The following is a 26,040-nucleotide window of genomic DNA, read 5'->3' on the forward strand; positions in this document are numbered from 1 at the left end:
TGAGTGTTTGGAAGGATAAGAGTGGACCACTCCAGTACAGGGATAACAAAGATGTATCACATCACATTTACATGTACAATTTATTCTTTAAAAAATGTTTGTAAGAGTCTGTTTCTATTATGTACATGTATAAAGAGGTCTATAATGTGTCATAATTGTGAATATACAGCATAGCTTAATAAACATATGCATTCCTTTATATAATTTTGCTCAAGTTTACCAACATAATATACAATAAATGATTTTAAGCAACATTCATTCCTATAATAAAATAAATCAATAATACTTTCTATAGACACTCTTTAACATAATTATAATTAAATTCAGTTCTTTACAATAATAATGATATTAACAGCAGCAGCAGCAGTGATGGTGGTGTTGGTGGTGGTAATAGCAGTAGTAGTAGTAGTAGTAGCAGGAGCAGTAGTTTTTATCAACCCAAAATTAAATAACACTCTCACAACCAAGCTGAACTATTTCCATTTTGCATTTTTAAGGAAAAGAACTCCATGGGTTATTAAATATGTATTCAAAATATATATTCATTTACATTCTTTACACATAATTGATATCTGTAAAATTTCTTCCAGGGATTAATGCTACTACTTATATGATTCCACTCTCTTCCCTTATAACAGCAATTTAATTTCTGATTAAATTTATATTCATTTAAGTGCACAAAAAAAAGAACATAAACTTACTAAACTTTCAAATCAATAGTGAGAGGCACATAAATAAAACCTTGATATTATGAATTACACAGGAATAAGAACCTCCATATAAAACAAGAAATCTAAGTTTTAGTAACACACTTGTATTTTGTTAAATACGTGTATTACTGTATATGTCTTCACAATGTGTGTGACCGAACTGAAAATAAACAACCAAAATAATCTTTATGGTATGCAAACAGGGGATTTATACCCCTATACTAAGGAGGTGCCAGCCAAATTTAACTCTGGTGTTAACGGTTTAGTGGTGTGCTACTGTGACACATGGTCAGCTGGAAGCTACAGCATGTGGATGAAAGTTAAGGAAACTCTTTCCATATAAAAGTTACTGCTAGCAACTGAAAGGTGTCAAGACCTCATTTATCAAACTTCGATGTGGCAAAGGGAAAAATATATAATAATTTTAGACAAACTGTAGATGCTACAAATTTTCAACGTAAAATCAGCGCAGTACATACCCACTTTCTGCCATCATTCAACATTTTACTTATACAAAAACTGTAGAAAGTACACAGTACACTGGTAAATTTTAGGACCCAACAGACAATGCATCAAAATTGATCAATCATATCAAAGAAAAATGTGCAAAACAAGAAATATAGTAAACAAAATTCACTGAATTTCAAGAACTGTCTTCAGGCATTTTAGACCCAATGACTAAGCAATATATCTAAAAAAAATATTTGTTTAAGTAAATTGAGAAACTTAATTAGCTGTACATCTAACAATTTTCATACGATTTTCTACAATGATATTTGCTTGCAGAATGTATTTTTTTGGAGGATTTGGTTAATATGTGCATAAAGATATTAAAATAAACATGGCAGTTACCTGGTGAATTCTGGTTCATTATGCAGTATGCTTCATATTCTGCAATAGCTAAACTCATAATGAAACAAATGACCAGTTGCAAAACTATTTCATTTTTTATTAAAAAGTTAACTCCACAAGTTATTTTAATGGCACATTGAATCCTTAATACCTGTATTACTACTTCCATGTTTTACATTTTGCCCTGTTAAGAAGCATTTACAGGTTACACTTTACATTGCAGGTATTTGAAAGTATTCAGATTTTGTGGAATGGATATTTGAAAAGGTGACCTCAGAAAGCATGTAATGAAACATTAATACACCCTGTGTTTCCGCCTGAGCAATTTTTTACAAAACAAAATGACCACTAGTCAGGCTTGATAATAGATCAAATTATACAGTATCTAGCACTTTTAAATATTCAATATGTAAAAGCAGGTTATTAAGGAAGTGTCATTAGTAAAAATCAGAAATATTAAAGTAAAGCAAAATGACAATAAAACAGATATTGAATTGATAGTCATTTTAAATTTACAAAATATTTTTCATTTCCTGACCCAACTCCCTGATTAATATGTGGTAATTAATATCCTTATTACAAAATTATTATTAATGATACCTTTATGCTTTATTTAATAAACAAATTAATTTCTGTCACACATTAGTGATTAGGTTAATGAAATCATAATTTTCAATGTGTTCCATAAAATAATTCTGAATATCTGCATTTAACCACATGCAACTCACGAGTTGTGTATCATCATCAATCAGTCTGTACTTCCAGCCACAAAAATGTGCAAACCATAAAGAAAACAGTTACAGAAATAATATTCATTTGACACCTAAAACTTAAGTTCTCAATAAAGAAGTAAAAGAAGAAGGCATTTAATTGCTTTGATTTAACAGAAAATACAAGAAAATGTTATCTAGTATAAGAACAAATATTTTTCTTTTGGACAAGTTTTCCTCCCACATCTGTCAACTACAAATGGCAAACACCATTAATTTGCTAAGAACAGCATAACCGTTCAAAAAGAGTTTTTGTATTTACAGAGAAGTTAGTTGTACACCAGTCTGTAAAGTTAAGGTACAAGAAATTGAAATTAGCAAGGTTTTACTGAAACTGCAAAGCTATGTAATTATAAAACCCAGAAGAAATTCTGTGATCACCCAATATATAAGCATTTTTCCACACACACACACAACACATCATGAAAACTAAAGGAAATTCTGCATGCTATGCCAGACCATTTCATCAGCTTTTCACTTCACCTTTAACTACAACTACTCCCAGTCTTCAGCATCCATCTCAAGTTGACATATAATTTTGAAAATTTGGTAAAATAAACTCTTTTAACTACACATTTTCTGAAGTTGACATTTAATTTTGAAAATTTGGTAAAATAAACTCTTTTAACTACACATTTTCCGAAGTTGACATATAATTTTGAAAATTTGGTAAAATAAACTCTTGTACCTACACCTTTTTTTAAGTTGACATATAATTTTGAAAATTTGGTACAATAAACTCTTTTAATTACACATTTTCCGTGTGCCAAAATACTGGCATGACCCTGTATTACACTCAGAACACCTCTCAATTCACTTTAATTATAACACTAAACATTTGTTATCCTGTAGACTTTTTGAGACAGATATGCATTCAAAATTTAACAGAGACTGATAAAATACTTTCTGTTGTCCGTCTTCTCTTTCACATACAGTTGTAACAGAAAAGCTCAAATAACATCATCGTGATAGAACATGGAAGTAATGTTTTGGTTGTGAACGTGTTAGTTCTATAGAGTTTCAAGAAATGTGAATGAAATCGACAAAAGAGAAAACCACTAAATTAACTTTTCCAGCTCATTGGCACCAGTACATGATTGAGATCAATGACTATGAAATTTATATCTTCTATCCAAAGTGACAAAGGAAGCTAGCTAAGTTACGTGTTGTCTATAGATATAAACTTCACTAAAAAAATTAAATCGCTCATATTCTTTGCTGTTTACAGTAATATACTTTCCTCACTCTGGCAGAATTAACCAACATTCCTTGGTTTGAGATAAAATATTATTCGCTGTAAAATCACTTATATAAAGTATCATAAGACATCCTCCATTTTCGCATACATTTTCAACTCACTGTATAAATTTTAGGGATTTCTCCCATAATGTCCACTATATTACCCCATATGAGGCACACAGTTTGGCACAATTGCGCACTTTGCGTTACTTATCTTTTTATTCTGTTCTCTCATTTGTGGTGTCTCTTCACAGAGGAGGTGTGAAAGACCGTTGTTGCTCCTGCTGCTGTGATTGGTACCTTTGGTGACTACGTCTAATATTCCGCCAATTTCTGTTCCGGTGCAAACGCTGGTTTTGTGACTGTGGTAACTGTTGCTCCCATGTGGGAGCATTGTTTCCATAGAACATCCTCAGATCTGTGTCCGAACCATTGCTGTTACCTTCGTCAAGGTCCTCAAACCTTGGGGTATTTGGGCAGTAGTTAAGTGGTAATGGAGCAGGACCAAGGATTCCAGGTGCATTTCTTGGGTTCCTAGGAAGTCTCGGATCATATGAAAGTGCTGGTGGCAAGGATGGAAGAAGAGCTGGCATGCCAGTAACATGCAACAAGCTCATAGGGTTTGGGGGCATTATTTCAGAATACACCGGCGTTGCTTCCTGCAATCGGGTACATGAAGAAGAATGGGGAATCACTGCACTGGTGCGGCGCCGTGGATCACTCCTTGCTGCAGCAGATGGTGATTGCTTAGGGGGAAGTAATGGTGGTGGAGGAGGTGGTGGTGGTGGTGGCGGCGGTGGCGGAGGTGGAGATGCAGGACTGTCCACAGAACTAACAGACACCTTGAACAGCCTACGTAATCTTGGATCATTCCGAACCTATAAAACACATAATCTCCGCTCATTAGACTGGACAGAAAACAAAGAACTGAGATGCACAGCTTTCTGACTGTGACTTTTTCATTCAAAGCAACAAATTCTAGTGGTTTCAATATTCAATAAATTTCTTCCTTACCTGTGGGTCTGATGTATTCAGTTTCAACCCCGAGTAGTCAGGCCGCGGTATTGTGATCGCCACAACCTTGTAAGGGATGGGTGGATGGCTTGTTAGTGATGCATCTATTTCTGTCGCAGGTGTATGCATAGGTACAGGCTTAAATGGAAGACCTAGCATTCCTCTCAAGTCCACATCACCACTCGTCCCTCTAAGGTCAGTGTCACCATAACTATAGGGTGAAGATGAACCTCTCACAAGTATGTTCTGTCTTAAATCCACATCTGTCCCAGACTCAAATCCAGTGCTTGGCTGTTGCTGTTTACTGTGAAAACCTCTCAAATCAACATCACTCCCACCCTCCAACTGACCGTGCGTGATACTCGTAGACGCAGCGTTTGACGACGTTATGGCAGAACTATAGATACTAGTGCGACGTAAATCATTTTTCTCTTCCGAAGAGTCTGCCCGTTTAGAAGTTCGAGGGTCATGACGTGAGTTGTCATATGTGCTCGGAGACAACACAGATACAGGAGTAGTGTTGGAACTTCTATTACGTGGGTCACGTGACACGAGCCGTGGATCTCTGGCTTGGGATGGTGGCGCCACTGCAAGAGATGACTGTGTTGTCCTGAAGAGAGCGAGCAGTGAATTCAAGTTAAGTATTGTATGACAAATAACATAACCGGGGAATTTTTGTAATATTGCATACCTATATCAATAAATTAATTTTACTAATTTTCCCCACAGTCTATTTATGGGTTTTGTATGATTCTCACTGTAAACAGGATTTAAATATTTTTTAGAAGTGAGCTTCAGTTTCAAAGGGTTAAATACCAAATATTTAGTTACATACCGTGAGTCACTGTTTTCTGCAGTTTGTGTCACACTGGCTGCACTGGTACTCTGCTGGTTTCGGATGCTCGACAGTAATTTGCTGACAGACTCACTGATGTCAATAGCAGATAGTTTGATACTATCAAAAGGTGGAGTGGTGGTGGTAGGAGGAAGGGGTGGAGTCGTACTGGCTTCCGGGGGAGAAGCTGACTGCTGTTGCTGCAACCAAACAAAATTTAGAAATTAGTAGGATTTGGGGCTTTCGTGGCGAAGAGTCTGAAGATGGCTGTCTTCTGGGTTGTAGCACCATGTAGTCTGGTAGAAGTTTACCTCCATTACTTTCCTCCATCATCAGAACAATCATCACCCTGATAATGGAGGCAGCAAAGACCCATAAACATTGGTAAGCTCAATACTTATACTGGTTTATATTATTAACCTTTTCTAAATATGTCATGTGTAAAACTGTTATGTACAGTGTAACTATGTACAGGTTGATCATTCTATCTGTGAACCTATGGTGTTGCCATCTGTATTTTCTAAGTGTGTTGTACTGTATTATATCTACTTGTTCCACGTCCTGAGTATCAGGATCCATGTAATCCATCCATCCATTCACCTGAAGACTGTGTTATTAACTTGCCACATATTGGTAACTACCAAAGCTATTCTTAGTGTAGTGTATTAACTTCGATGAAAAGGGGCAAAAATCACAAAGTTACGGACAATAAAGATATTACCAAAATTTCTAGCATGATCATTATATCCCAATTCTGAGACTTACATTACAAATAATCAGATCTGTAACAAGGCATGTAAATGTATGAAAATTTATACAAATCTGTTAATAAATAAAGGAACCATTTTTTCTGATATAAAATTGTAATTTTCACATAAAACAGTAGTCCATGTCTTCAACATACACTAAAATTAATACTGGTTAATAAACTTTAATGACTCCCCACCTAATGGTACCTGCACCTTGTCGTGGCTGGCGGTAGCATAGCTACTGGTAGGGCCTCCCTAGCCAGATTGGTCGAGGGGGAAAGGTACCCTGGTCCTCCAGGTTGGGGGTTGGTCGCAAGGCTAACAACCTTGCACCATAAAAAGTAAGATATTTTGAAACCTCAATCAAAGCCTCAGACAGACGGACCTAACAGAGGACTGAACGGAAGAGGAGAATTGAGGAGGCCATGGACCGAATACGGACCGGAGAGCCATAGAAGAAGAAGAAACTTCAATGACTGCCAATACTATGTTCTATTAATCCAGAGCGAAGGTTCTTCATAACAGGCAGTCAAAATTAGTCATCTCTTCTTCATTTTTAATAATAATGCTCTTATCACATTTGAAATAAATTCGCACTGTTCATTCAACCGTGCTCCTAGTTGGTTTGATTTCTTGGATCTTTCTGAATTGAAAGAAGCAGTCATCATCCCCAAGTAAGCAAAATGTATGGGCTGACCATAATGCGCATGATTCTGAGCCATGTGACATTAGAGTACCTGCTTGGAAAGGTTCCTGAGAACATCTGCCAGACTTGCCTCCTCCTCATCACTCGAGTACCACTTCTCTTCTTGCTGTTGTTCAACATTCTCATCTTTGCCATCTTCCTCTCCACTCTGGTCCTGACTGCTTGAGTCTGCAGCCTCACGTTGCTGTTGCTGGATTCTCAAAAACAGCTCTCGCTGCTTCTTTGGTAGGTTATGTGGAAGCCCCCCTGTCTCTGTGCCACAGTTGCTGTTGTGATCTGCACATATTCAAATTTCAATAATACCCGAGTTTTCAGATTCTCACAGTGATGAGTATGAAAATGGTTGTCTTCTTATTTATTGCATCGTGTAGTCTAGCAGAAGTTAACTGATGTTTCAGACGTGCTTGCTGCCTTAATCATCATGGTGATGACCACTGCACAGCACAACAACCCAGAAGACAGCCATTTTCTACAATATTTGTTTAATTAAAGATATCAGACTTTTATAATATACAAGGCAATACAAATAATATAACTATGTTTAATAGGCATTCTTCAATTGCTCACCTGCGTCAAGTTGCTCTTTCTTGTTGTTCTCTTGTACAACTGTGGAAGACAATGGCGGAGTACCATCACCATCTTCATTGTCATCCTCTTCACACTGGTCATCTATCTCTAGCTTTCCTTCATCATCTGCCAACTCCACCGATTCCACAGTAATTGCTTTACCGTCCTGCGCTCGAGAAGGCAACGCCCGATCATCGGCATCTGTTACGGGCGCTGGTGAGTAACTGTCAGAAGCACACAATGAATGTCTAAAACAATTTTAACACCATTATTCATTCATTCATTCATCTATTTATACATTTGTTTCTTGTTTATTTATGTAACATCATAATGTGCTGAAACTGCATTCCACTAAAAACGTTAAAATATATTTTTACAACTGTTTTAGTCATTATATATATATTTATTTTGTGTTTTTCAAAGTGCAGGATGGTTTATCATCCTGTAAAGAAATCAGTGGGCATCATTCAGATCTAGTACACATCTACACTAACTAATTTTCAAAAATGCATATTTTAAACATTTCTTGCTTATGCCACGAGTTTTGTGTATGTGCTCGACAAAACTTTCCGTAAAGATTTCCAAACACTTTTTTATATGTATTTCTTGTACCTACCATGTGCGTTACATGTGGGTTCAATAAAATCCTTTCAATAATACTGGATAAAATGGATAAAGTGTTAAGCTACTTGCTATATAATCTTCCACCCCATCCTCTCATTTACAATTTTCCATTCAGCATTTCTTTCTTACATACCCTCAACATCTCCCAAATTTAGGACCAAGTTTCACACCCACGCAATTATGGTCACTACAAAAGTTCATAGAAATATGGGTTCAGAAGCTCCTTTTCACATCTTGGATAAATGATATCTGGCATTAACCTTCCACCAGTGTCTCTGTCCCTTCATTTTTGCGCCGTCTTCAACATGCTCACTAATCTGGAGTTTCTTTATAGTGTGACGTGTCGCCATGAGTGCCGCGGACTCGCGCTGGAGGGGAGGGGCCGCCTGACTTCCAGGCTGCCTGGTCTGGATCTTTCAACATCTTGGGGGGGGGGGGATTATAAACAAAGTCACACTCCTGGGCGCAGCCGAGTGTGACCTAGCGAGTTGTGTGTGAGCCGCCGGAGGGCACGGTGGCAGCAAGACAGCGAAGTGTTGAGCGTGTGAAAAGTTTTTGTCAGATAGTATTCAAGTTAGCAGACTCCAAACAGCAAGGGTTGACAATAAAGGGCATAAGAACCAACCTACGTCACAATAGTTTAATCCCTTGTTAACATATCTGAACATTTTGATTACACCCTTAATTAGCACAACAAATGTCTAAAAAAAAGTTCAAAATTTACATTCCCTGAACTTACCCTGCAAGATAATGGAGGTTCAGCTTGCTCCTTACACCAGCCTGTTGTTCGCCGTCAGTCGTCGTCTTATTTTTGCTACGACGATGACGGTGACGATGTTGGTGTCGTACTCCTACACTACCACCGGCGTCATCTGCATTACTCAATGTTTCCTGGTAGAAGCGCATCTTCAACTGCTGCAGTTGTTCTGAGAAATCTCGGTCCTCGTAGTTAGGAATAGTCCTAGGTGCCACGAAAGATTACGTATCACTAAACTTGGGGTACATAAGAAATTTTTAGTTCCTTAAGTTCTTTCAGTTATAATCCATCTCCAGCAGCACTGTGAAACTGCAAAGAGCTATCCATCTTGGACTTCCTCTAAAAATCTGTTTAATCATTAAGCTCGACCGGGGAATTTACATTATTTCTGAATTTAAGACACCTGGCATTATCGTTATTGTAAAATCGCAGTATTCTCAGAAATTAACTTCTTTAAAAGATTAAGAATAAAGAATTAAACCTCACCTTCTTGACAACTCCCGCTCTTCACTAGGTTCTCTGTTCACATCTGTCCCTCCATGAAATAACCTAGGGTGCCGAAGTTCATCACCCGAGTCTCCAGGTTCACCATTATCAACATCCCAATGATGATTACTAGCTCTACCAGAGAAGTCCTTAGCTAAGTTGTGCGTTTCCATTTTGGGAGACGATGGCATTGGTGTCCGACATCCATCCTGATCTGTTCCAAGGAGATACAAATTTATTTCTAATTCAGGTACATTATAATTTCCATGTAACCAAAAAGGGTGCATAACCTAAGATATCAGTAACATAAGTGAAATATGAGACTAATAAAGTTAAAAATGTAAAATGGTACATACGTAACCTAAAAAATTAATTCTGAATTTCAAGACCCAAGATTATTTATTGTATCCTACATTTATATCTTTAAATTTTTAAACAAATAATAAATATACATTTGAAAAAAGTTCTAATAAAAATCCAAATTAAAAAATTTTCATAAAGAAATGTAACCTAGAAGCATATCAAGATTTGTGAGATTCTGTAACAACGTTAAGAGAGTAAGTTTTAACTTGTATATGTTTTTGTGTGAATGATCATTCTGCCGTTTCATAAACAGAACTTTGGGGAAAGTACAGCATTTTAAAAGTCTGGAGTAGGTTCAAAATTAAACTTCACTTGCACAATGTTTCCCTCCTTAGAGTACAGTTTTTTGGTCACAGATCCATAAGACTTATGTACCTTCATTGTCCGACTCAGGCATCGGTGTGGTCCGTCTAACAGGCGACCTCTCCTCTTCCCCGTGCATATTCGCTGCGAGAAGTTGAGCTGGTATGGGGACTTCAATCTCAAACAGAGATGGAATCTTCTTGTTTCCTGGTAACGCCCCTTTGTTACCGCGGTTCTTTTTATTATACACCATTGCAGCTGCACCCTCACGACTCAAGCGAGGAAAATCCCCAAGAATCTCTTTGGGTGCAGTCTCCAGATGCTGCAACACAATATTTCAAATATAAAGATTACAGATTTCAGCCAAACAACAGCTGTTATATACTCAGAACCAGACTGAAAATTAAAATGACTATAAATAACAAGTAAAATAATCATCTGTATGCAGATACATGTCTGAATAAAAATTATAAAATGGTGGATGCAAACAATACATATATAACCATCTTGTTTAATTTAGGAGTTAATCAGTAACAATGATTAGAGCAGTGGTCCCTAACGCGGTGCCCGCGGGCTCCATGACACCCGCCAAGGCTTTTTTTGGGTGCCCGCGTTGTTACGGAAAGAGGTTATACTGAATAATGAAGGCCGTTCAACCATGAACATTATACAATCAAAGCGCAGATCTCGACTTACTGATGCCCATCTTGATGATTGTTTGCGAGCAGCAACATCATCCTACACTCCCAAATTTGAAAAACTGGCTGATGAAATGCAGCGCCAAACATCACGCTAACTTCCCACTTGAGTAATAATAATTGTACTTATAAAATTACGTATTTTTGATTGCATGGTTTCTTGTATCATTAAACGTCATGTTGTTTTGCGTATTATTTGGTGTCCATATCTTATTTGTGCAGAGAAAAGAAAATTTGGCTTTGTTAATTGGTTGGTGCCCGCCACGATCTCATAAACTCTCAAATGTGTCTGTAGGCACAAAAAGATTGGGGACCACTGGATTAGAGAGTAAGTAAGAGGCATGTAAACTCCATATGGAAACATATAATGAGAGAAAATACAAAAACTCTTGCAGCCTTACAGATAAATATATTAAACTGTTCATCTACAGAAGACAACCTCCAAAAAATTATAGGTAGAACAAAGAACGAGTACGACTTGGTACTTCAGAGCATGCTATCACTACTGAAACCCAACTAACTTATAACCAAACAACAATTATCGTCACTGTGAAAATTTACTCACCTTCAGCAGAACAGCTTTCAGCGTCTCCGTGAGCGTACCATGGCTGAACTTACATCGTTCACCAGCAAAACACTTAAGACCAGTGTGGTAGAACTTGCATGGGAAATCAGAATGCATGTACAAACACTTGTCTTTCTTAGCACAGCAATCCATAAGATAGAATTTGCACAACTCCATTTTTCGAGGAGGCAGGGCATCATGAGAATACGGACATTCATCACCCTGCAGACAAGAATTGTATGTAGCTAGAATTTCAAATTATAACATAATCAGATTTACGCACATTTATAAAATCATATATGGTGAATTATATAGTATCAACATCAGAGATTATGCCGTATCAAACGTGAAATGGTAGGCTATATATGAACAATAAATAGGGCTAAAGAAATTATTGAAGCCAGGTTGGTCGAGGGGGAGAAGTCTGACTAAGACAGGTACCCTGGTCCTCCAGGTTGAGGGTCGGTCTCAAGGCCAACAACCTCGCACCGTAAAAAGGAAGATGTTTCGAAACCTCGATGAAAGCCTCCGACAGACGGACCTAACAGAGGACCGAACGAAAGAATAGAATTGAGGAGGCCGTGGACCGAATACGGACCGGAGAGCCATAGAAGAAGAAGACAGTACTATCCTCGCTAAGACCCTAACCAGGCACCCACTGAACACAGCATTAAGTCAATCCTGCTCAGCTTACTAAAGTAACACATTAAAGTACTAACTAACGCACACCTTCTGGCATTTCCCTTGCATGTAAAACATACATATGGAGTCAGGACCCTGCCTTGGGTCTTGCATTAGCATGGCTGTCCTCTGCTGCTGCCGTTTGTTGCCAATCCTTTTTGCCTTGCTACCTGCCGCCTCCTTACGCCCACTTTGCTGCCGCTTGTTCTGAAGGCCTCTGCCACCTCCACGGCCTTGCTGTCGCCGCTTTGCTCCGCGACCACCTCTTTTGGGACCTTCTTCATCTCCGCGGCAAGGCCGTACAAAATCTTCCCTTTCATAGTCTGAGTCATCACAATATGAATCATAAGGATCTTCAAAAGGTCCACCTGAAAATAACGAAATATATTAACTTCATTAAAGTCCCTTAGATACAATTTCAAAGGCACATTAATGTATCAAAGTACTGACACACATCACATAAAAGAAAGCAAAGCAGAGACTAACTCACCTGATTCCATATAACCAAATGGTTCATCATGGTAACCGTGAGTGGGAGGGCTATACCCACTGTGCATGATCGGTGATGCACCCCGAACAAACAACATTTCATCATCATCTTCCTCATCATGGTCACTCGCGGCAACCTGCCCCACATCCGCAGCCTGTTCCATCACACCCTCCTTTGAAGAGCCGTGACTCCGTTTCCGTTTCTGTAACGCGCCACGAGGAGTCATTCTTTGTATCATAACATCAATACTACCACCGGGTAAAACCCATTTGCGGTTAATAATAAATAATAATAATAATAATAATAAAATACATTCTAGGTAAAACAACTTCACCATAAAGTAGCTCGTCATGTAACGCAACATCAAACTACACCCGGTGCAGTCAGGACATATCCAAAGACAGATTAGAAGCTTCTCATTTCCCTTCCCTCGTAAATTCCAAACAAGTTACATAAATATGTAATCAACCTTATTCTTGTAAACCCGCGACAAATGTAACTGTACAACTATTCACAGTTCACCCACGTCTCATTTTCATTCCACATATTACAAGTTACTGGTTCCTGACTCTGTTCATTTTGGTTGATAATTGCCCTAACAACCTTCTCGAAGGTATCACCACCTTGTCGAAGGCAATCTGCCGGGTGAGGAGGCTTGCGTGCTCAAATGACCCTTAGGGCTATGCCGGCCGGAGCTTCGGCTCGTGGTAGGGTCACCCAAGCCGGACAGGTCTAAGGAGATGCGCCAGAGTAAGAGTGATACCCTGGTCCTCCAGGTTGGGGGTTGGGCGTAAGGCTCACAACCTTTCACCATAAAAAAAAGCATTGTTACGAACACGACCAAGCCTCGGACCAGGACGGACTCTTTGGCACGACCATGGCAAGAGATGGGCGGGACATGTAGCGCACATGGATGGGACACCTTCCAGATTCCAGTCTTAAACCATGCCGCCCCACTGCTGTCATTTCCTGCATACTTCCCAAGTCTATTCAAATTTCATATCATAATATGAATGAAGTTTCCTCTCTTATATTTGCAAACATTCTGAAGTTCTACATCAATGCATATACGTCTCTCTCTATCTCTCTCGTTCATTAGTATTTTTATATTAATATCATACATATCCTACCGACACTATGTAAACTTCTACCAGACTACATGGTGCAATAACCCAGAAGACGGCCATCGTCAAGTAATTAGTTACTTCATTAACTAGTTGATGGAATGCAACGACAATACATTTTATCATATTTTTTTTTAAGTTTACCTTGGCTTCCTTCCTATCATCATCATCTTCCCGGTGCTTCTTTTTCCTCTTTTTTCGTCGAAACTTTCTTTCATCATCATCTTCAGCTTTCACTATATCACCGCCATTTGCTTTTTTTTCTGAATGTAATTCATGTCCACTATCCGTACTTGTCATCACTGCCTTTATAGCTTTTTCAACATCACCCGCCCAGTCATCATCCGCTACATTCTCTTTCGAACGATCAACGTGTCTATGATTTACCGCACTGCCAGTGCGACTTGTAACTGATCGTTTCAATTTTGAAGATGGAACCTGACGTTTCTCTGCAGTTACTGTAGTGTCATCTTGTACAGGTAACAATCTAGGTCCACCGTTTGGTGGAGCTGATGATCTGTCAGCTTCATTGTCCACAACTGCCTCTCCACCGCTTGCCATCTCTTCATCAGGTATCTCACCATCTTCAATTTCTCCATCTTCTAGATCACCAGCCATCATGCTGGACAGAAATACATAACCATAAATCTAGAGATTCATCACTTTCAGATCAACACCAACAACAAAACTTGTGCTAATCTGAACATATTAGACAATAAAACAACTGAAAAAGTAAAAACAACCAATTTCTTGGCATACAAATTGACAACAACTTAAATTGGAAAACACATATCCCCAAACTAATTTACAGATATTTTGCTATAAGGGCATTAAAGACTTCAAAACTTTAAAATTAGTCTACTTTCCTTACATCCATTCCATGATGTCATAAGGAACAACATTCTGAGAAAATTCAAAAAACAAAACAAAATTATTTTATGTCTAAAAGAAAATCATTAGAATAATGGCAGGCATTAAAAGGGGGGGGGGGTCTCTTCTAGAGAACTATTTAAGAAGTTCAATATTCTCCGACTAGTCAGCAAATTCTTATTATCATTGTTGTGGATAAGAAGAAAAATTTTCAAACAAACTCAGATGTACACAATACAAATAGAAGATGCAGACATAACCTACAAAAGCCAAACACTAACCTCATCAAATATCAAAAAACAGTTTACTACGCTTCATTTAAATTATTCAACATAAAAACTTTAAATCAGACATAAAAATTGTTTAGCCCAGCAATTAAAGAGAATCTCTTATCCCACTCCTACACAGCAGAAGAATTTACTTAATTATTATAAATACACATAATATTGGTGCTGGAGGATATTTGGGCCTTCGAGATGAAAAGTATGGGGCATGGAGAAAACTGCATAATGACGAGCTTAAAAATCTGTACTCCTCCCCCAAAATTGTCAGGGTGATTAAGTCGAGAAGAATGAGATGGGCGTGGCATGTAGCGTGCATTGGGCAAGAGGTGTGCACCTGGTATTGGTTGGCAAACCTGAAGGGAAGAGACTGCTGGGGAGACCTAGACGTAGATGGGAGGATAATCTCAGGCGGGATCTATGGGAGATAGGAGTTGAAGGCGACTGGATTTTGGTGGCCCAGGACAGGGTCCGGTGGAGGGCTTTGGTTAATTCGGTGATGAACCTTCGGGTTCAGTAAGCCATCGAGTTAGTTCGTTTTTGGTGTTGATTCCTTGGTGTAATTACTTCACTGTAACACTGTATTATATCAGATATGTCTGTAAATATCTGCTAAAACTTTGTATTTAATCTACAGTATCGTTTTTCTATGACATATCCTTGGGTTAGGCCCAATGAATGATCTATGGAACGTAAATTCTGTTCAATCTACTGCATCTGTTGATCTTACACAGAACTACAGTGATGCTGTATTTTCTACGATACATACAATTACGTCAAAATGAAACAATAAAACTTAAAATTTCCGATAAATACAGGAGCAGAGTTCACGTTAACCATGTAAGCCTAGCTAGAACTCTGAACAATGAAAAATCAGTCTTCTGTCCACTTTCATTGTTCTGCAGTGATACATACATCAGAACCAACCAGGAAAAACGCGCTATTAGCCAGGCACGGTTAACAAGCACGTTTCACGCCAGATTCTGTTGCAATTCGCAACGCTGCAAGTGAAAACTTGTACTTCTAATGTAAGACTGCTGAACGCCGCACAGCGGACGGCATCTCTACCGCTCAGCAACCAGGGCATCAGCCGTTCTACGGCGCTCAGGCCACCGGTAAAATTCGCCAGTTACTTCCATCCCCTAGTGCAATTTGTCTGACAAACGCACATTATGCATATTAGTTACTTCTCAATGTCCGTTTACCTGTGCTTTTTTTTTACAAATTTATTTATATTCATCGCCGTGAGAATATGAAATCTTAATAATTTATTTACCGTCTCTTCCTAATGTAAATTACTGACAAAAACAAATTTGATAACAGGCTTATATTCTGAATGGGAGACCATAAAAACAGAAATGTTTATATAAGTCTTTTGAAAACATTTATTTTTAATGGTAAAGAAACACGTAAGCATTAATTTAGATGCTGAGCGTTTACAAACCAGGTACAGTGGTAGATTCTACCTTTAAATCCAACTTACAATTACAGTACATTCCCGATTATCCGATGGCGGATTAACCAAGGTCAACCTGGTTTAAACGAAAATTAAAAATCAATTTAGAAACTATTCTAAAAGTCAGAACGTTCAATAAGAAAGGAATTAACAAAACAATGACATATTATTTACGGTATTGCCACAAATCACCTGAAGTTTATGAAAATTGAACGTTATTACTATCTGTCGGAATCCTTTTTAATTAATGGTAGATATGCATTGTATTAAATTGCACATAAAATCCTTTCTGTTATTACTAAAACTTTAAAAATTGAAACACCACACGTCTGAAAATAAACTTCCGTATTTTTTTTTTACATTCGTGTGTTTTTCTTCAATTTTTTCGTATTATCTGGGGGTCTCCAGTATCCTGAAAAATTTATCTTCTAACCAACCCTGATAATAGGGAGTCTACTGTACATTCGGCAGTCGGCACGGCAAATGGCCGTGGAATGCTTTACACAATCTCGATATCAGCTTTAAGTGAACTGAAAGGAACACGAAATTGTCGATCCCTGCAGATGTTCGAGCTGGATTTTTTCCTAAAACCCGGCGAACATGATGCCACTACATTGTAAGATTCCGCAGTGGGGCATTCAGTCTCACAACGACAGACCTGGTTTAGGTGACTATAAAAATAAATACGAATCTATCACATGGACAATTCCATTCAACAACCTCAAGAATGCCCTAGTTCTTATGGAGCGAGAAAGTATGGATTTCCTCCAGGACAAACTCACACTTTACAACCAAGAAGCTAATAATCGCTCAGCTAGCCAAGAAAACTTCTCGCCCTTTGTTGAAACAAAGTTTATCGCCCTGTTCACTTCAGCCTGCCACAGGTCCCTATTCTGAGCCACATGAATTAAGTTTACACCTTCTCATCATCCTTCCTTCAGATCCATTTTAATATTATCCTCACATATTTTGAGCCGACATTGATTTATGCATTTCCTGTCTCCCGAGGTAAGTGGGTCCCTTGTCATCACGACATGACAAGTCTACAAGTTAAGGAAAGAGAGTAAAGTCACGGACAGCCAACAAGGGGTAGTCCTCCACCTAAATTCCAATTGCGAATGCTCAATATGGGCGACAAAACGGCCTCTGGAATTAAAACGCCAAAAATGGATAATTATTATTTTAAATAAAAATGTTTGACATTTCTGGATTTTGCGAGTAGACGGGTTACCGTTCTTGGGGAAACCCGTCACTGCTCTACCGGTCTGTAAACTAGAAGCCTTGTTTAGATGGGGCGGAAGGGGTACTTCAGTTAATGCCGACAGCAAACAGCGACGCTGGATTCAATTTATTTACCTCCCCAACAGAATACTTTGATACGATTTCAGAAATACTCTGTAAAAAAAACTAGGTCCACTTGGGAAACAATGAAGACATTTTAAGTGGACGTGGCCGTGTTATTCCAATAACGCTCTCAACAACGAAAAATTAAAAGCCTTGTCTTACTTTCCTAACTCAGTGACATTCCACACACGGAAACACAGCAGAACCGATCAGATAAAACGCATTGTTAGCCACCTCCAGCCAGCCAGGACATCAACAATGAACCTCTTAGACATTACATTGTTAAATTAAAAACTACACCTATGTGCAACATTAATGGTAACATTTGGTTGCAGTATAAGAAAAGATTCCTGAATTTTAAAGTTTTAGTGCAACACGATTAATAATCCCCCACCCCACCCCCACCCCCGACGACGATAATTTTAAGTGTACGGAGACAAATAATCGAGCAGCTGCTTGTACGTTATAAACCTTGTTTCACAATCGAAAATCGTGCATTATCTTTGTAATCACGTACACATTGTTCGAAAATTACTACAACGGTTAACAAAGTAAAACCAGAGCTTCAATTGCAGTTCACAGACTCTCTAAGCAGATTCGTGCACACGACTTCAAAGTGGAGCATGAGCGGTTTCTACTCCATCAGTAGCCTCACATAAAATCGCTAAGCAAATAACCCAGATCTTTCATCTTCCATGTCAAAAGAACTGTCACAGTCACGTGATTCTACCTAAGAGTCAAACTAACATACACAATAGAAAGGCAAACATTTTTTGGACAACCTTTGTTAGGAAATTAAATTTGGTCTCGGTGTGCTCACTACTACGCGATTCAAGACGTAAAACTTTCCAAAGTGGAGGAATCATTTTAACTAACTTTCCCAACAATATTTGTGCATCAGCTTACTAGTGAAATAATTCATATTTCACGCATTAAAGGAAAAAAGACATGATTCACATTGTTCTTATGGCGTACAAAAGAATATCTTGAGAGACAGCGAGCGGTGGCATCATTAAAGGTAACACGACTCTCGAATGAAGAAATATCGAAATATCGCTATCGACTGAAATAGAACAAATATCGCTTTCGACAAAAATTCCTATTCAACTTCCGTGTTTATCACCAGAACTACAACAGCTGTTTCCTACCGACGTTCAAAAACATTCAACACCTCGTCATTTCGTCGCATCCGGGTTAAAACAACGCACGACGGTATGCGAATTTGAAAATAATATCGCTTTGACTCGCCCCGTCGCGTTCGATTGAAGACGCGACGATTAGGTCGACGACATCGGACGCCAGCTGGGTTTCAAATCTGGGCCAGGAGACCGGTGTCCTTGACTGCGCTTTTCCGTAGTCCGTCCAGGCAAATGACGGACGACATGCACCTTACATCGGCGAGTTTTGAAGATTCTTACTGCCTCCATCATCAGGGTGTTGATGGAGACAGTAAGCACCTATGAAAAGTCAATCAATTTCTACACGAGACTTCACAGTCATTTTCATAAATTAAGTTAGGCCACGATCGCTTCTATATCCTTTCCAATTCGTTAATCAACCTATCATTCGACGCCAAACAGTCTTAGTTACTGACAGCGTCGTTATATAAAACAAATAATAAGAGACATCAGTTACAATCGCTTACCACGGAAGCCTACGAAAAATAATTAAATCGAACGCAATGCTAAATACGAATTGTGACGTACAAGGACAGATTCCACATCGCGATCTGCACAACAGACGTTTCGAATCGCTTTTTGTTATCACATAAAGCATACAAACGGTACTAACTTCTCAGTTAAACAATGGTTACGTAAGGTCAAATGCTGGAACTGATTTGACTTTGAGGGTTGAGGAGATTCTCTTGATTTGTCGAAGGATTCTCATAAAAACTACCAAGAATCCGGGGACGAAACCGTGTTACCCTTGGAAAACGAAAAGTGAAAGGTCTCGTCTTAATTTCGTGATAATCTGCAACTGTTTATATGTACAAGGAACAGAGGAAAACTTAAAAAGAAACTTAATAGTAGTTTTTCTCCCAGCCGGAATTCGAAACCAATACGAAACAGAGGCCCAAAGAGTAGAATGACCGGTAAATAAATAAATAAATAAATAAATAAAATGTAGCTTGACAATGTTAATCTGAAATGCGTGGTTCTACGACTGCACAAAATATAACACATTTAGCACTTGGACGAGAATGGGATCGTAAACAAATGGAGACATTAAACGTTCACGCAGCTGATCATTTAAAGAGCCCTTCATCCCGGAACCGAACCTTAACGAAGTTGAAAATGCCATTGGTAAATGAAAATGTTACAATCTCCGGAAATCGATTGAATTCCATGCACGTGGTAGGACATTGCACTCGGAGACACGTGGCGAAATTAACGAGCAGAATACATTCAGGGATCGATTGTCCTACTCAGTTCAAAAACTATCATCATCTCGTTTACTGTCCAAAACAATGAAGACCAGGATATACAAAATAATTTTGCCGGTTGTCTTGTATGGTTGTGAAACAAGGTCTCTTACTTCGAAGGAAGAACGCGTTTGAGAACAGGAAGATATTTCCATCTAGGAGCGAAGAAAAGTGGGGAATTTAGAATATTGAACGAGGGGCCACCTAGAAGATTGAGGAAAGCGAAATCTACGAGGCTCCGATGGGCTGGACATGTGGCTCGCATGGGGTGCATACATTATTTAGTAGGGAATCCTGGAAAACGACCACTGGGCAGACCAAGAAGGAGATCAAGATGGATCTTAAGAGAAGTGGGCTGGCAAGGAAGACAAATGGATGCAGCTGGCTCAGGATCGTGGCCGGTGGCCGGTGGCCGGTGGCGGGCTTTGGCGTTGTCGGATTCTGATACCAGGGTCTCACTGAGGTTACACTTCAAAATTCTTTTAACGGTGCTACAACGGAACAAATTAAAGTTTATAACTTATTCGTCCTGAAGGTTTTGTTGAAAGCTGGGACACGTGTTTTTATGCAATATCCAGTCACATGTTTACACAGTCTGGTTGGACGACGACGTGTTTCTGATAAATCAATAACTGAGCGTGGTACATAGCACGGCAAGATTCGATCATGTTCAACTCCGAAATAACTTTGTTCACTGTAGAATTTTGTCTTGGGAGATCAGCGGCCTAGTATATAATCTTACCTCCTATCTGTTCTCTAAAATAATTTTACAACTGACTCACACTTAACTGCAGAGCAGAGAGAAAGTTTTAAATGTGACCTACTTATTTACAAGCTTCCTGACAATAACTCGGCTTTTCCAGTTTACATTATTCACGACTGTCACAACAATGGCTTGCAGACCAAAAACACAACAATGGCTTGCAGACCAAAAACACAACAATGGTTTGCAGACCAAAACAACGACAATGGCTTGCAGACCAAAAACACAACAATGGCTTGCAGACATCGGAAAAACCCACATCACGATAACAATATATAAAATTCAAAGCTACACAGAAAGAGTAGGATTGTTACAACAAACAATAAGCTTATATGGCAATTGAAAACATGAAGTATTTTAACCTCTGAAAACGACGCTCGTCTAAACCATATTTAAAAATTCAGCCCGTACCGCAAAGAAAACACTTCACCATTACAAAAGACGTACTGGTTAATGGCATTTAGGGAAATAATCGCTCTTTATTCTAAGAATACGAAACCCACAAATGAACTCTGTGGGTAAAATAGAATTCGTGGTACGTGCAGCTAAAACTTCCAAGCCTTATTCATGACGCAATCTAAATACTTGTGTAAGTCAGAATATTTGCACGATACTGATTCAATGGTTCTGTCACTTTACCTGCATGTCATAATTAAATTGTAACTTTGTTAAATACACAAAGGATTTAAAACTGCCGACTAGTAATTAAGATTCAAAGGAGATCTTTTCTGATACGATTAGTAAATTCAGGCGCGCTCGTATGAAATTAGGGAGTTCTACACAAAGGCAAAAATTGTTGACCTTCGTCAATTTTCATTACAAGGATTCAGGTACCTTCGAAGATCCACAGCTACGACAGGACAAACACAAATTATTTTCGCGGTCATACTCATGGCACTACCATAAACGAAGCTTTCGAAAACTCCCCCCCCCCCAAAAAAAAAAAATATTATACGTAAAGCAGACACAATCCATTTCTTAGCAGTGCGAAATATCTCTGGGAGGATTTGTCTCTTGGGTGAGTCATTTATTCCCGGTTTCGAAGGAGAATGTTGCAACACCGCCCGATGGCTTCCGGGCCCGGACCGTGATTGTGGGTCTCCTAATCACTGTAGTCGATATTTGCACTGGCATCCGAAACCGACATTACTGACATTCGGGGAGATGTATACTGACTAGTTTCAATATATCGCATTCAGAGAAAATTTTAATAGCAACAGCGAAATCTTTGCACAAAAATGACCCGGAACAGTTCGACACTGTCGAAAGGTGCCGACAAACATTTTTGAAATCCTACATAAGACCTTTTAGAAACACTTAAAAAAGATACTCCCTACAAGAGACGCTTTATGTAGATTATGAACTTAAAATCATAGGAACTCAAACAGTGACTTGACTAAATTTCACTTTTTCCCGTGGAGTTTTATAAAGTTCTTTACGATTTGTGATTCATCCTTAATTTTCCAACAAAATAAAATTAACGAATTTCTGCGTCATTTGAAATCCACTAAAATTAAGATGGTTGTCTTCAGACCCGTGAAATCCTACACTAAAATTCATTTTACGTATGATGAAGCCCTTTTATAATTTCCTGTAGCACCGATTAATGTAAATAATTTCGTTCGGCACGATGTCAGAAATACTTCACTAATAAACCAAAAATTCCGAACAATGAAGAGTCTTTGGAAGTGACTTATGAGTCATCGATCAACATAAAGACCTTGGCTCTCCCAGCCTCGGATACGGCGCCATTTTGGCTACAAGCTACATTACCGGCAGCGACGAGCTGAAAAATACGTTTACGACACACAAAAAAGTTACAGTGGAACCACGGTTCCGGAAAATTTGACGTAAATACGTCTCTCTATTTAATTTATATTTACGTCTCTGTAATGTAAAGTAGTGAAATGTTATCTTCAATGTCATCCATCTTGTTACGAAAGTGGATTGTTGACGGCAGTAATATAACACAACAATGCCGAGTAAACAGATGACGTTTCCTAGGTAACATAACAATGCACGCAAGCTGACCATTGTTGTCGCTTTGTTGATACGAATCTTACACATTTTCCTGCCACTTTTTCGTTACACATTTTTGCCGAATGACCCTTCTGTATAGACTACGTTAAAAAAACACTTACTGTATCAATGGATGGCAACTTACACATTTTTAAAAATGTTGTAAACCCCTGAGCACACCCCAAAACAATAGGATCAATCAAAGTAATCTTGGCTGCAAGATACAATGCAATTTGCAAACTTGTATTCCAATCATTAAAATGTTTGTGTGTTCCTGTACATGCAAGTTCACATTGTTGTAATGTTTCACGCAGCCACGAAATCTAAACTTGGAGCACTGTAGATTCCGATTATCCAGGGGTGCATTAACCGGGGTCTACCTGCTTTAAACGAAAATTAAAAATTAAATTTTATAAATCTGTTGTAATAGACAGAACGTTTTTAATATCTGCTGGAATCCTTAATAAATGGTTGGTGTGCACTGTATTAAATATTTTATAAAATCCTTTGTTATTCGTAAATCTTTTAAGAATTTAAACAGCGTATGTCTGTATATAAACTTACATATTTGTTACATTTGTTTTTGTTTATTTATTTTGGACAATCTGGTGGTCTCGATTATTATATTTTACAACATACCCTGATAACCGGGAATCTACTGTACACCACCACGAAGAAATGTGGTTTACGTTTCAAGAACAAACTAAATTAATGCAAGAACTGTTCTGTGAGAAAGAATTGCATTAAACCGAACTTTGGTCACCCCTAGCGAGTTTCGAAATTACGACAGGCGAGGCGTGCAGAAAAATAGTTTCCTTTTTGTTTCTGAAAACACCCGTATTTTTACAGCTATCTAATCTTCCTAGGCCTTTTTTTATAAAATTCTTATTTACTTAATATATATGAACATGTTATCCGACCTTTAAAGATAACAACAGGAAATGTGGTCGCCCGGTCTTCAATTTTTTATACCGTTTTTGAACGTGGCAAATTTCTTTCCCAATTCAAACGAATCCAACCAAACGTCAAACTATAATACAGCGAACACAAAAGTGCATGCAATATTTTCGCACTTGTGTTTGTCACTCTGGCAACCTACTACTAAGGCAGCAACAATTATACACAATAATTAACAAATCCGTAATTTGCAACAGGAGATTAACTGTGCGTCCATAAAACAAAATTTGATTCCGATAAAACGTGTGACGAAGATTTTTATCTGACTAGTACCATCAGGAGGCAACACATCACATTGCACAATGCGAACACACACATGAACACGCAGTCACAATCAAACCGTATAATTTGTGCCAATTTGTCTTATGCGAAATATTGTTACTACTTAAGCTATATTTTCTATACAGATGACAGCATAAATTAGAAGTTACCCCGGATCCTATATTTTACAGTTTAAATCTGAATTTTAAACTATGATTACAAACATTAAAATTTGTAACACTTGACAAATATGAAAATTTATAAAATGCTTTACATCCTGATGCAACACTAATTTTAAAAATCCAAGAGCCAAAGTACTATATTCTGTATAATTCTAAACTGCATTAATACATCAAAAATTCAACACCATATTAAATGCTACAAAAATAGGCCAGTGACGTCAACCGTCTTTCGAAAGCTCAGCTACAGAAACTTCACACGAGGTCGATATTTTTGACTGGGTAGTAGCTATCACAAATTTGTTGTAGCAACGTTACCAGGATACAAACTCCATGGCAACGTCGTGACGTAGCCAGTCGATCAACAAAATACCGTATTTCTAACAAAATCCAAAACACGGCCACAAACACAATACTATGGTCGGGGCGGTTTCTCCATGCATCGTATGTGAAAGCAAGCAAACAAGTCTTATGTACATTGTTACGTAACTCAGAATCCCTGCACCAGAAAGCGGTACTCTAAAAAGGCTTCAAGAATGTTAAAATTAATGAAAAAATCAATACAGTCTGACTTATAACAAAGTACAAGTTGAAAATACAGTATATAAAATAAAAAATATCTACGAAGAAATAAATAGCCATGAACCATACATGCATGAAATGTCAGGCTGAAGAAGCTTGAATCAACTGCGGAAAGCAGTTTATGCCATTTCATGCAGAGCCCTGTTGTGAGGACTTGGCACACAAATGGCGGCTGCTTTGCCGCGTCACTCATTGCTCCCACCAAGTACATATACAATGGCTTCATCACCGAAGTAACCGCTGTTAAGTATATATGTCGTTACCTTTTCCGCTTAATCTTTTTTGATTCGGGCTTTACCACCAACCTGCCCTCTGATAAATAAACCTATTATAAATAATATAATACTAATTATAATAACAATAAACTCCCCAAACTAAAGTTTACAAATTTAATGGTATGAGGAAGTTACAATCCATAACATCCCAGCTAAAATTAAAATAATACGTTCCAAAATTATTTTAATATCTGGAACATTGGTTAAAATGCAAACCTTTTTTCATCTCCATCTTTGAGATGGATTGCCGATGGGGGATTCACACTTTCAATTTCGAGGGCCATTTTGTGTAGTTAAAAACCAAGCCACACAGACTGGGTATCTCGTGCAAAGAGTTTATAAAAAAATCACTTATTTGTGCATATTTCCACTATATGAATGCTTTTTGAAAGAATATTGGAAGATGATATATGACTACGCATTAGTAATAATAAAATCATCGTAATTCATGAGGTGGTGGTGGTTGAATGTAAATTCCTCCGGAGCTTCCAGACGGCTGTGCAATAGATACAAGACTCGGACTTCAACTGTTTCACGTCTTTCCATGCACACGAATGGCTCTGATGGCAAACGGCAGGCAACGATATCTCTCCCCCCTCCCATGGCGATACATTCCCACGTTACGACTGAACGGGACTTCTGAATGTTCCCTCTAAAACCCGAAGCAACTGTGCGCAGAAACGGTGCTCTGAAACGAAACTCCCAATTTACAGAGTTTATCAGAATCGGTAAATGAAATAAATCCAGCACTGCAAGGGAATCAATATACGGAATTCATTATAAAATGAAGCTCTATAAATGCAATGCGCATCTCACTACGATTAACTTATCTTTTAGAAATACCTTCTTCAGGAAACGTAACATTAATCACATCGGTAAAAGGGAAAATAGTTTAATCACTTACACAGATCAATATATATCCACAAACATTCTTTGAGAAGTGCAAACTGCGTGATTCAGACATTAATTATCTTCTCGTTCCGTTCTCAGTTTTTCAGGACTTCCAGGTAACTAACTTTCTTTTGACCTCAAAATCAAGGCATGGAACGCTAGCCTCTAACAGGGCCTCGTAATCATATGTGCATGACATTATACCCC

The 26,040-nt window shown here is 38.3% G+C and overlaps 1 protein-coding gene across 6 annotated transcripts; it reads right to left on the reverse strand.

The window, feature by feature from the left end:
• Positions 1-61: 61 nt before the first annotated feature.
• On the reverse strand, positions 62-25,934 carry su(sable) (suppressor of sable RNA-binding protein). 6 transcript variants are annotated; one of them, XM_087355820.1, is made up of 13 exons: positions 25,847-25,934; positions 13,678-14,155; positions 12,410-12,611; positions 11,968-12,287; positions 11,239-11,460; positions 10,048-10,297; positions 9,310-9,523; positions 8,806-9,027; positions 7,443-7,666; positions 6,907-7,151; positions 5,421-5,620; positions 4,586-5,195; positions 62-4,449 (listed from the first exon to the last, which is right to left on the reverse strand). In XM_087355820.1, exons 2-13 carry the CDS (start codon positions 14,152-14,154, stop codon positions 3,820-3,822), a joined length of 3,816 nt encoding a protein of 1,271 aa, XP_087211946.1. In that variant the 5' UTR covers position 14,155; positions 25,847-25,934; the 3' UTR covers positions 62-3,819. The 6 variants fall into 6 exon arrangements, with proteins under 6 accessions (XP_087211946.1, XP_087211945.1, XP_087211944.1 ...); XM_087355819.1 differs by lacking the exon at positions 25,847-25,934 and adding an exon at positions 25,159-25,548 and having other exon boundaries at positions 6,946-7,151; XM_087355818.1 differs by lacking the exon at positions 25,847-25,934 and adding an exon at positions 25,159-25,547.
• Positions 25,935-26,040: the final 106 nt, after the last annotated feature.

The sequence above is a fragment of the Zootermopsis nevadensis genome, unplaced genomic scaffold (assembly GCF_977971745.1).
Source record: "Zootermopsis nevadensis isolate Lab colony 2312 unplaced genomic scaffold, Znev_1.0 Znev_ptg000025l, whole genome shotgun sequence".
NCBI classification, from domain to species: Eukaryota; Metazoa; Arthropoda; class Insecta; order Blattodea; family Termopsidae; genus Zootermopsis; species Zootermopsis nevadensis.